We start from the raw sequence: 13165 nt of genomic DNA, 5'->3' as shown, positions 1-13165 counted from the left end.
TCTCATGAATAAATAAATAAATAAAATCTTAAAAAAAAAAAAAAGACTTCCTGGTATATGTCATCTTCCTAAATTTCCCTGAGCAAAGTTAAGCATGCTCTCCTCTCAGCTCCAGTTTTGATCAATGCTGCTTTCACAGCATTCAATCATGTTGCAACACTTGCTTATATATTTCTTTCCCATGCTAAATTCTGAGCTCTTCAAAGCAAGGATCTTGTCTTGACAATCTTTAAGAATCACTGTATGTTTAGTTACCTAGTCAATTAATGATGAAGAATCATAACCCCAAAGCTAAACTGTAGACAGAATTGTTCTTGTGAATCAATTCAAGCGTATATGTTTATTTTTATTATTTTTTTTATTTTTTCAAGCGTATATGTTTAATCTGAAATTTCTTCAGCCTTGTAAAAAAATTAAAAATTAATTATGCAACCCTGTAAAAAATTAACTATGGATCCTTTTATTAAGATTTTATTTATTTGAGAGAGAGAGCACAAGAGAGAGAAAGCACAAGCAAGGGAGGGGCACAGGGAGAAAGTGAAGCAGGCTCCTGGCTGAGCAGGGAGCCTGATATGGAGCTTGATCCCAGGACACTGACATCATAACCTGAGCTGGAGGCAGATGCTTAACTGACTGAACTACCCAGGCACCCTAGATCTAAACTACTTTTTTTGGACTATACTACGAGATCCAAGACGGAAAACTAATTCTATGGAGCAAATATTTTTGTTAAAAAAAAAAAAAAGTTGGCCTTATTTTCACTTTATTTGGTAGGTTTTGATGAATTAGGATATTATATGTCCATAAAACTCTAGGTAGAATTCGCTGAAAAGTCCATCAAGTCTACCATATAGTTTATGTACATAATGAATTCTAAGTACAATTTGTTTGTATTGTTTTCCCAATCTTTCATTTTTTGGTGGGAAGTTACTCTGAAAATTAACTTTTGGGGAAGTTAACATAAAAGCAAGTTTTAGCCTTTTCACCTGCTGACATTGGGGGTAGGCTATCTCTCTTTATCCATGTATGAGTCTGATGCAAGAGGAGATGATAAGGAAGATCAAAAGGAACACAGTCCAAAAATCAGGAAGGAAGCCCCAAAGCCCCTAAGTAACCAGGGCAACTATCACGAAGTCCATACACCAAAGCTGGAATGTAAGCAAGCATCCTGTGTCAGATGTCATGTCTGTTTTGTTTACCACTGTATCTCAAGCTCTTGGAACAAGGCCTAACACATAGTTGGTCCTCAGTAAATATTTGTGGAAAGAGGGAAGAAAGGAAGGGAAGGAGAAAGAATCAGGGAGAAGGAAGGAAGACTTTAGGGTGTGAGAGGTATACAAGGTATTCATTAAGTCCTTATGGAATTATTAACCTTCTCACTTTTAAATTCTAATAATTTAGATTATATATGATAGAAACACAGTTAGTGATCTTTTTCATAGCTAATACAGACTGTAATTCTAACCAGAGACCCTAATTAACTTTTTCTTTATAGCCACTTTTTTTTTATAATGTTTTTTTTTTAATTTTTATTTATTTACTTATGATAGTCACAGAGAGAGAGAGAGAGAGAGAGGCAGAGACACAGGCAGAGGGAGAAGCAGGCTCCATGCATCGGGAGCCTGATATGGGATTCGATCCCGGGTCTCCAGGATCGCGCCCTGGGCCAAAGGCAGGCGCCAAACCGCTGCGCCACCCAGGGATCCCCCCACTTTTAACTTCTGAAGGCCTAAAAATATGAATAAAGCCTGTACAACTCTGTAAAGAGGTATTTATATAAATTTGCCTTGATATCACATTAAGTCTTCCCATGCCTGGCTCTGAAGCTACTAAGGTATAAAATGGCCTGCAAGGAAGACTGCATATCATTTCCTGTGTTGGCCCCTTCCTCTTCCAAAGCTCACCTGAAAAGTGAGCTCCTCAAATCAGAGCTCCTCAAATCAGAAACCGATAAAACAGCATGTGAACAAACTTTGCCCTTTCATTTTCATCCCCATGCCAGTTACTTTCTGAGAAAGTCTTAAATATTGAAGAGATTTACCAGGAATATATATTTTGTTTTGTTTGAGTCCATGAATCTGTACTAATTTCTCCGCCATGATAAACATGGGCCTCTGAATCAGAATAAACTTGTTGTTTCCCACCTCAAGTTTTTGTCTCGTGAAAGTGAAAGTTCCAAGTCCTGGAATCTGAACCCCCTAAAAGAAAAAGGAGGGGGCAAAAAAAAAAAAGAGCAGAAATCAGAATTCACTGAAGGGGTAAGGAAAAATAGCCCTTTGTACCGTTATCCAAAAAAACATGAAGAGAATTAAGCCTTAAATAGTTAATGATCTCTACAATCTCTTACAGCTATAGTATGTTATGACTCTAAGTTTTCATTTAAGTATAAATGTAATAATATATTGATCTGCAATACTTCTGACATCAGATCCCCCATCTCCATTATCATTCAAAGGCTGTGAAGACTAAGAAAGCTTGTATGGAGGCTGCAGCTACTTTTAATCTATGTTTAAGATTCCTCTTGTCCTAAGTTGTGTGAAATTCTAAATTTTAATCATTTGCCATACAGAGAAGGAATTTAAGAGGCCATAAGAATCTTTGCTTTCTCATTCCCTCTTTTAGGTTTTGTCTCTTATTTAAAATCAGACAATCCAGCATCCAAGGCATATGCTGCAGTGTAGTGATCTTGGCTGATGGGTAGAAGCAAATGCTTTTGGCTCTCAAACTAGGTCTCTGTCTCCCTGGAAATATCATACATCAAGGATTACAAATGCCTACAGGCGCCATGAAAGAATGTAAGGGAGTGAAGGTAGCCAATCAGAGGACGCAGTAGCCAGAAAGTACAAACCCTATCCAAAGGCAAGAGCCCATTGTTGGCTCCAGCCCAGTGTCATTGTGCAGGAATGGAAAACCGGTATTATTAAATCTGCTGATTTTTCAAGAAAAGATTGAAACAGATCCAAAATTTCATGTAAACTGTCCAAATTTTAGGTGGTGGTGACTAATTCAAATATCAGACCAAACAAAGTAATTCTGAAGGATGAATTTAGCCAAAGGGCTATCAGTCATATTGGGACCTCTGGGTAGCATATAAAAGTTCCACAATTTCCCAACTCCCTCCAAACTCCTCAAGATTCTGTCCAGTTTTATCACATCCAAATTCAAAGCTGGGCAAAGTTCCTCATTTTTGGCAAGTTGAGTTCAGTCCCTGAATGTCTTCTTGTACTTCAGTTAAAACCCATTCCATGTAAAGGCGCAAGATAGGAAACAGCATATCCTTCTACAGCTATGCCAGGAACTCTCAGGTCACAGAAAAACAGAATACATCTAGTTCCTCTACACATAGCCAGGCTAATCAGTGTTCTGCTTGCTATCACTACAAGAGCAGAACTTTTACAAATTCATTACCTACGAATAAAATCCATGTTTGTTAAATCTATTATCCATAAGTATATCATAAAATTACAGGACTGAAAGTTAAATTGGATAGCTATCTTGCTCACAGTAAAATTATACAAGACTAAGGAGAAAAGACCTTTTGGACTCTTGCATTAAACCTAAAGTATAAATCTTACCTTGTGTAGGGATAGCTGCCGTTCCACAAATCCTGAAACATTCGCCCAGATAGTAGAGACTTCTGAAATTCAAAGGAAATAAAAAATATTTTAAGCTCTCATGTGCTACTATCTAGTCCTAGTAAATAAAAAGTAAATATGAAATGCAGAATCAAATAATACTAATTCCTAATTAATTCAGAATTAGCAGAAAATAAGGTCATTCCCCAAAGTTAATTTTCCTAGTGACTAAAGCTCACCTTTTAAGTTCCAAAATGTGCTTAATAATAATAAACAAATTTTTGAATAAAATCTTTCTAGGATAGAGGAAACCCTATCACACATTTCCTTTTACTCAATAAAGGAAATTCTATAAATTCTATAAAAGTGTGACAGAGTTCCTCTTATTCTATAAATAGAGCTAACCAAGTATAATCTAGCCTTTTTAAAGTTTTTATTTAAATTCCAGTTAGTTAACATACAGTGTAATGTTAGTTTCCAGTGTACAATTTAGTGTTTCAGCACTTCCATACAACACCTGGTGCTCATCATAAGTGCACCCCTTAATCCCCATTACCTATTTCACTCTCACCTTTTCTTAATGACCCATTCAAAAATGATTTAAGGAGTGTCTACTCTGTGGCATCTGAGCAATATAAACCTTCATTCTTATACCATTATGTAACACAGAAATAAAGGCAAGCACCATTAAGGCATGAAAGGCTGTTATCTGTACATTAACTGTCTCTATACTTCTGTTTTTGCTTAATTCTCTTTTTTCGCGGGGGGGGGGGGCTCTTTATAGAGATTGCACGTGTGTGTGTATGTGTGTGTACGCACTCATTTATCATCTTTTTCCACAACCTTGCCCATATGATAAACTCCATGACAGCAGGGACCTATACTGGTTGGTGAACTGAATCTATCAACACTGAGTAGTATGTAGTAGCTTTCAGTATTTTTTAAATGTCTTATGCCCATATAACATAATTACTAACCTATAAAACAATGTATTTTTTAAATTGAGATTCTATTGACACATAAGATTATGTTGATTTAGGGACGCCTAGGTGGCTCAGCAGTTAAGCATCTGCCTTCAACTCAGGGCATGGTCCCAGGATCGAGTCCTGCATCGGGCTCCCTGCAGGGAGCCTGCTTCTCCCTCTGCCTCTGTCTCTGCCTCTCTTTCTCTGTGTCTCTCGTGAATAAATAAATAAAATCTTTTTAAAAAAAGATTTATGTTAGTTTCAGGTGTACAACATGATACGCTATTTGTACATATTGCAAAATGATCACCATATTTTTTTTGATCACCATATTTTTTATTTGCTTTTTTAAAAATTATTTTATCTATTTGTTAGAGAGAGAGGGAGAGGAAAGGAGCACAAGTGGAGGACGGGGAGAGGAAGCAGACTCCCTCTGAGCAGGGGGCACAATCCCAGGACCCCGGGATCATGACTTGAGCGGAAGGTAGACACCTAACTGACTGAGCCACCCAGGCACCCCTTGACTTACTTTTCATTCTCATTTGTTACTCTTAGACTACCAGCTGTCACCTCTCCCTGCTGCTAGTGCTCTGCAGAACCCCTCCCTAATCCTAATTTACTGCTTCTGATCTATGTTTTTTATTTCAACAAATATATTAATATTATGTCTAAAACAATTATTTTTAACAACAGACCTTTGGGTCGGGACCCAAGGGACTTTACTTTGAATCAGTGCACAGACTTCTCACTTCTGCTTTGAATGATCAGAGAGAGGTCTTCTTTGTTTTTCTTGTTCTGAGTTGTGTTTCCGCCCACCCCCCCAAAGAAAAACTGGTAGAAAAATAAGTAGTTGCCAATAACTAGCGTTAAATATGTGATATAAAGGTATACTCTAGGTATAACTAATATTTAGAAATACAAAGACTTGGCGGTGGCCACTGTGCAAACCAGACTTCGCTGGCTCCTGTGCCTTGCTCCACTTCTTCTGCAACCAAGTCTGACAAACCCAATATGGCTTAGAGTGAGAAATTTGATATGTTGAAATTGAAGAAGACAGAAACGCAGGAGAAAAACTCACTGCTTTCAAAAGAAACGACTGAACAGAAGAAGCAAGCAGGCGAATCTTAATGAGGCATGCATGCCAGTATGCACCACACGTTCCACAAGTAGTGCCTTCTTTTAGCTATTTAACTTTGTCAGATGCAAAGAAGTTGGATCAAGTTTAAATGACTATGCTGCCCCTTTTGACACCAAAGAATCGAGAACTACTGACAACGAAAGCCACGCTTGCCTCTTCCATCTGCCTGGCTGGCTGGCAGGGAAGGAAAAGAACTTGGATGTTGGTAATGGAAGAAGCTGGGTGGGAGAACAGTAAAATCTAAAAACGAAGCTGGTCTGAGGTGTCCTGCAGGCTATAAAATGCAGTTTAATCAGAGTGCTATTTTTTTGTTCAAATGATTTTAATTATGGGAATGCACAATTTTTTATATGCAAATAAAAAATTTAAGCCTAGAAAAGGAAAAAAAGGAAATGCAGAAAATTAAGTCTGTCTTGATATCTCCATTCCAAACCTAATTATGTGTATTAAAGATACTTTCTTTTTTTTTTTTTTTTTTCCAAACACACGAATGTTTATTAAGAAGCTCGAGCTTGGGTCCAAGTATACCCGACACAGCGGAGCAGGAACTTGGGCCCCAAGGTGGGTTTCAGCTTATAAAGATACTTTCCAGGGGCGCCTGAGTGGCTCAGTTGGTTCAGTATCTGACTCCTGATTTGGGCTCAGGTCAGGATCTCAGGGTTGTGGGATTGAGCCCCATGTTGGGCTCTGCACTCAGCATGGAATCTGCTTAACTTTCTCTCCCTCTGCCTCTCCCCCTGCTCATGGGCAAGTATGTGCTCTCTTTCTCTCTCTCAAATAAATAAAATCTTTAAAAAAAATACTTTTCTTTAAAAAAAAAAAAAAGATACTTTCCAGTGAGGAACTCTTTGCAAATCAAGAGTGTTATGTTTTAATTCTCCAAACAAAAGATCAAGAACAGTGACATTTACCAGGTTGCCACATTGGAATATGGATACAGTTGGTGACAAAAGACCAATTCTTTCCCAACTTTGGAAACTGCTTGATTTATTGGTATAACTTTTATTTCTAATGGCTTAAACCACTACCTAAAGCAGGGAAATTACAGTCTTTTAATTCCAGAATATCAAGGTTATAAGTATTTTTATTAATATGCTACAAAAGGAATAGGTTAGGCAATGAGAAGTACCAGTGATTCTCATGGGCATCTGGGAATAAGTTGGGTGATGGAAATTCACTTACCACCGAGAAAACTAGGGCTGCATGCTACAGTAAGCCAAGTGATTCTTCCCTTCACACTAAATCACAGAAACACAGTTTATTATAACCAAGTATTTTCTCTATCCTGCTCTATCCTACTGTATTCCCCACTCCTTCCCACTACGATAGACAAAAGAATTCTACTTCTGGCTGCTAAGCACTAAGAAGATCTTTCAACCAATCCCAATTGTATACTAAATAAAATTTTTCATTCATGACCAAAAATGTCATTAAATTACTAATAATACAGAATCTCCATACCCGGATTTACACAGAGATCTTTCAAAGTTACTAAGTCCAAACTGTTAAGTCATTTCACCTAGACTCATGATACATAACTCAAATTTCAGGAAAGCAATCTATTCCAAAAGGAAATGATTTAATTAGAGCCAGGAGAAACTATATCGCTTGCAACCAAACCCTAATGAAAAGACTTGATGGAGCTTAACTGGAAATTTGAGGATCATCTGTCTTCACTTGGATGGTATATTCAAGTCATGTTGTTTTACTCTATACAATCTAATGGATAAATTATGTAAGAGGAGAGTCTATAACTCTAAACTGAAATTTGCTACTTCTTACTGAAGACAAAGAAAACCTGCACATAATTTCCTTTAGGAAGCTTTAGGGTCCTGCACTTCAACTGGAATAGATGGATTTGAAAATCTTACAAACTATGATTTTTAACTTTGATTTTTCTGACATCCTAAAGTCAGAGGACATCACTAAATCTCAAAATAGAAACTGTAATCCAGTCTAAAACACAAGTTAAAGAATATGCTACTTTTATATTTTAGAGAAACCTGGGGTTATTTATTTTAATCAAATACTGAAATACCAAAAATCACTATTATAAAGAAATAATCCCTGGACATTTCTTCTATACTCGGTTCAACCATCATTTGACTTCCAATTCTAAACGTTTTATGCATTCAAAATCATATTTTTAAACACAGTGCCAAGTAGCAGGAATACTTATTTTACATATGATCATTATAAAAAGGAACTAAGTGTCCATTATGTAAATTATAGGATAATATATGCTTGAAATAGATGTTAATACCAAATATAAAAGTTCCCTGACTTCATAAGACCTCTTCTAAAATTAAAATACTGACACAAAAAAGCAAAATATTCAAGAGTGATTTGAACAAAGAAACATACTCCCAGAGCACACTGCAATGGAAAGATCAATGTGTGGCCTTCCTGCCTCTGCAGATGGCTAGCTATATGTAGTCTTCAATAATTTGAACAGTTCTCATCCATTAAATGATGACTGGGCATTCTAAGTACCCTAATTACATTATAGTAAACTTTGGTGAAACACGTGGAAGCAACAGAACTTGATATATACAATGATGAAAAGTTAATTTATGTGTTTTGCTGAGATTGAAAGTTCATCCTCATCTCCTTACAATGGTTCATTTGTGAACGTTAATAAGTAGTCATTTGACTTGTGTTTCTGTTGTTCAACCAATAAAGCTCTTGCTGAGCGGTCCCCAATGGTCCCCTTGTCCATAAATTCAATAGATATGTTTAATTTTCACCTCTCCCACCCTTCAGTCTTATCTAACACTAGTGATCGCTCTCTCCTCCTTTAAACACCTCTCCATTGGCTCCACACTACTGTCTCCTGGGTTCTCTTCCTACCTGTCTAGCCATTTCTTCTCTGTCTCCTTTGTAAGGTAATCTTCCTCAACTCAGCCTTTAAGTGTTGGAATTTTCAAATGTACAGCCCTCAGCTTTCGGTCTTCACTCCAGACTCTGTTTAGGCAGTCACATCCATACCCAGGGCTTTAATGACTGCCAATATGCTGATGACTCCCACGTGTTTTTTTTAGAAGCCCAGACACCCTCCCTGTTTTCAGGTTCTAGACATGTGTATCCAACTGCTTCTTTGGATATCTCACAAAAGACACGTCATGTGCTCAAAACAGGACCTTCCTTCCCTTGAATCTTATGCTGTTAGCCAGGGTTTTGATCTCAATGACTGGCACCACCATCTATTCAGTTATATGAGCCAGGAACTCAGAACTCATCCTTGAGACTTCCTTCCTCTCCCACCCTCCTATCCAGTCCACTACCTGTAGAGTTTACCTGTAAATAGCCTTTTGGTCTGTCTACTTCTCTCCACTTTTACTGCTACCATTTTAGACCAAACTACTATTCACTTTCACTTAAGTTACTGTTCTAGGCATTCTTGACACTCCAGTTCATTCTCCACTTTGCATCCAGAGCAATCTTCTCAAAACACAAACTTGATCATGTCATTCAACTCCTCCTTTAGCCCCATGCAAAACACTCAACAGCCTTCAGTCAGGCTTAAAATAAAGGCTACCATCTTTAATATGATTACTAGGCCCTGCATCACCTGACCCGTTTTCTTTGCATGATGTCTGAGGAGCAGCCATTTGGGGTGGTTGCTTTTAGCTAACATTTATTGAGCACTCACTTTGCCCTGGTCCCCAAGTTAATACATTATCTCTTTTATCAAAATCCTCAGTTGGCCCCTTTCGCTCATTAAGGCAGTCAATAAAGAAACTGTCTCTGGGTATCCAATATGAGCCTGCTGAGATTACCAGCCCGTTTCCAAGACAACATAGCCACTCCAGTGGATAGGGAAGGAGGTTTTCCACCTCCTCCTCGCAGCAGGTGAAGATCCAGCCCCCAGGGCACTCACCCCTTATCAAGTACTTACCCTCCTGGCTGAGCGACAGCAGGGTAGGCAGCACCTGCCTGCCCTGGTCCTGCATGGAAGGGATGATAGTGTCCAACATCGCAGCTTTCTAGTTGGATCGGTGCTCAGTCCTCAACAGGTCTCTTCTTTTTATGGAGTTTGTACAAAAGTGATTTTTCCCACCCTCCAATCCCTTCTCCACAGAGCTACGGATGTCTCTTAAAAGTAAAAATTACCAAATCTTGATTTTATTTTTTCCTTATTTCTTAAGTGTTCTTTCTCACTGTCCCTCCCACTGCCCTGGTTCCTCCTGAGGGGCTCCCACCGCAGGAACCCCGAGGGCTGTCCTGCACCAGGATGCACATGAAAGCCTTTGGGGACACTGAGAGGACACCGAGAGGCCCAATGACAGGGTGAGCGGGAGCGAGCCCAGAGCAGGGAAGGGAGGGTAGGCCAGCCGCAGGGTGGCGAGACGTGTTGCTAAGACGCGACAAAGGCTTGCGGCGTTGCTAGGGTGTCAACCCGGGGCCTTGGCTCCGCCCCCCAGGGTGGGTCGCGGCCCACGTTGCCAGGGTGATTCCGGAGCGCCCAACGGCAAGGCTGGGGGGTAACTCCGTGTTTATCTTTTCCTTTCCCTTCTTCCCCGGGGCAGCGAAGAGACTTGGTTGCTTCTGTAACCACCTTGCACCCGTTCGGAAATACTTTCTAACCCCGGCGTGGACGTTTGCGTCTGCAGATCTGCGGGAGGGCTGGAGTTTGAACTGGATTTTGTTTCTCGCGTTTGGTTTTCCCTGGAGGGCTGGGGAGAGAAACGGACGTTTCTGTAATTACGGTCATTTTTTAATTCCCTGTACACTGCACGAACGTCATCCTGTAGGATGACTTGTTGTAATAGTCAGTCTCCCCTCTGCTGATAATGAATTATCCCAAAGTGAACACACACGTGAGCCCCACCCAGGCCAAGAAATAGAACTCTTGCATCCACCACTCACTACTCACTTAGGATTAGGCAGGCTACCCTAACCCTCTGAGGTTCTCTATGAAAACTGGGAGTTAATAAAACTAAAGTCACACAAAGAGTTTTCCCAGAGTGTGTTCCACAGGATACTAACTTGTGTTGATAAAAATAAATGATAACTGGAAAAAAGAAAGGAGGGAGGAGGAAGGAAGGGAGGGAAGGAGGAAGGAAAAAAGGAGGGAGGGAGGGAGGGAGAAGTTCTGTCAGCACCACAGAAACATCTCACTCCTCCTCCAGCCATTATTCCAACAAATACTATAAATCTGTTTTATCTGTGTTTCAACTTTTGGAATCATATAGTATGTATTATTTTATTTGTGGCTCTGTCCCTCAACATGATGTTTGTAAGATTCTCCATGGTTTCGGTGGTAGCAATTTGTTCGTTTTCACTGTTGTATATTATTCCTGTGTATGAATATGACACAATTTATTTATCCGTTCCATTACTGAGGGAACATATGAGTTATTTCCATTTGAGGGCTAATAGGAATAATGTTGCTGCAAACATCCTTCAACAAAACTTTTGATGTACATCCATACTCATTTCTGATGTGTATACAATTAGGAGTAGATTATGGGTCACAGGAAATGCAGATTTTAACATATAATGCCAAGCAGATTTCCAAAGTGACTATTGCAATGGTGGTTGGAGGGAGAAACCTCTGGCACTTAGTGTGAACAGAAATTAGGGGTGCCTGATGGCCTGCAATGTACACTACAGTCCTGTACAGTGAAGACTGTTCCACATTCTGTACTATGTTGCAATATCTCATCAGATTTCTATGTAAGAAAAGAAAAGGCTACTTATGAACCTAGAAAAAAAATCCACTTTAAGTGCAAATATGAAGAAGTTTTTACTTAGTTTCAATATCACTTAATATCCTAGAAATTCAAAATCCAAGTAAACTGAGAAAAGATTACACCTTTCTTTTCAGGATTTAAGAATTCTTCACTATTTAGGAAAACTATAATCATTACAGTTGATGAGGCTGGTGGCAGTTGAGTAGCCAACACACCTAAGCCAGACTGCATTTGTAGCTGTGGCATTCATAGTGATTCTTCCTGTTGGTATAAGGATGTGGCAACTTCATTGGCCTTCCAGCATAGTCATGCCTGAACACACAGCTCTCCAGCTCCCATATATTATTTTACTATACATTACTTACATTATACTAGAGCTCTGACTTTATATTCATTTTTTGTAAGTACACTCCACGTTCAGTATGGAGCCCAGGGTGGGGCTTGAATTCACAACCCTGAGGTGAAGACCTGAGCTGAGATCAAGAGTTAGATGAGATACTTAAAATACTGAGCCACTCAGGTGTCCCATTTATATTCATTTTTAAGTGGTATGGGTAAATAAGCTGTATTATCCATAAACTTCACTTTAGATAGTAATAAGGCGCTCAGGCAAAATATTTGTTATAAAAAAGAATCGTTGTGTCTAATAGGACTGAGAACCTCTGTGCTGGAAAATGACAAGCTCCATAACTCAGCCTTTCTCTCTCCACCTTCTAATAAGAAGCTCAGAACTGGGTTTTAGGCCTTTCATAAGCTGGTTTCTTGGAAAAATAATTTCCTCCCACTCTCTCCTTTATGACCTGCCTTCTGCCCTTAGTCTATGAGGGCAGTCTATCCTGTTTAGTCCTCAAGCACTTGTCTGCAGAATAGGCTGTCTCAAATTCTTTGGGGAAATAACCAGGGAAGGTTGTGGAATGGGCCAGCAGCAAATAATGGGCAAACTCTTTTGTGACAGCTGTCTTGACAATTGCTGAGCCAGCTACTTTTTAGTGGTCATGTCAGGATTATTATTCAATCTTAAGATAATGAAGTTGAAAAAATATATTAGTTTCTTAGAATAATAGATTAGATTAACCTAAACATGGTGATGACACTTCTAGTCTCCAGAAAAGTTGTCTTCACTTTCAAACAATGGTTATGAAATTAGTGCTAATTATTAGTGAATTATAGATGACCGAAGGAAGATCTGCAAATGATAAAGGCAAAGACTTTTCTTTCAACATCTTTTCCTTTTACCAAAAGTCTCTTGACAAAAGAAGCTGTGGAGATACATGCGACTCAGTGTTTACTAGCAACTTTAAATGAGCTATAAACATGTATCCTGAAAATACATACCCTTTAGTTGATAACAAAGCTCAAGCAAACCTTGTAATTCCACTGCTTACAGAATTTGCTCTTTGGATACACCTGCATGGTACAGACAAAGAAATATATAAAACATCGTTTGTAATGCTAATTCTTAGAATTAACCTAAGATAACCATCACAGGGAACTAGTTAAATTGTAAATTGTACTTTGGAATACATTTTAAGAGTTTGCTTAAAAGAAAGTTGTACACTGGGCAGCCCGGGCGGCTCAGCGGTTTAGTGCCACCTTCAGCCCAGGGTGTGATCCTGGAGACCTGGGATTGAGTCCCACGTTGAGCTCCCTACATGAAGCCTGCTTCTCCCTCTGCCTGTGTCTCTGCCTCTCTCTCTATCTATCTCTCTCTCTGTGTCTCTCATGAATAAATAAATAAAATCTTAAAAAAAAAAGAAAGTTGTACATTTATGTGCTGATATTTTAAAAGTT

The 13165-nt window shown here is 39.0% G+C and overlaps 1 protein-coding gene and 1 pseudogene across 4 annotated transcripts in view; one reads left to right on the top strand and one right to left on the bottom strand.

The window, feature by feature from the left end:
* Positions 1 to 10057, bottom strand: part of CCDC81 (coiled-coil domain containing 81) — a 41188-nt gene extending 31131 nt beyond the window's left edge. Inside the window, exons 1-4 of one of the 4 annotated variants that reach the window (XM_072794948.1) lie at positions 9577 to 10055; positions 6861 to 6916; positions 3576 to 3637; positions 2042 to 2198 (exon numbers count right to left, since the gene is read on the bottom strand). In XM_072794948.1, the coding sequence (XP_072651049.1) occupies positions 2042 to 2108 (67 nt within the window). In that variant the 5' untranslated portion in view covers positions 2109 to 2198; positions 3576 to 3637; positions 6861 to 6916; positions 9577 to 10055. Of the gene's footprint in view, positions 1 to 2041; positions 2199 to 3575; positions 3638 to 6860; positions 6917 to 9576 lie in introns of all 4 variants that reach the window. The other 3 variants (XM_072794949.1, XM_072794947.1, XM_072794950.1) reach the window with 3 other exon arrangements.
* LOC140614599 (thymosin beta-4-like) lies at positions 4440 to 5668 on the top strand (annotated as a pseudogene).
* Positions 10058 to 13165: the final 3108 nt, after the last annotated feature.

The sequence above is a fragment of the Canis lupus genome, chromosome 23 (assembly GCF_048164855.1).
Source record: "Canis lupus baileyi chromosome 23, mCanLup2.hap1, whole genome shotgun sequence".
Lineage (NCBI taxonomy): Eukaryota > Metazoa > Chordata > Mammalia > Carnivora > Canidae > Canis > Canis lupus.
Note: the sequence above shows the minus strand (reverse complement) of the source record. Positions and strands in the feature narration are given on the sequence as shown.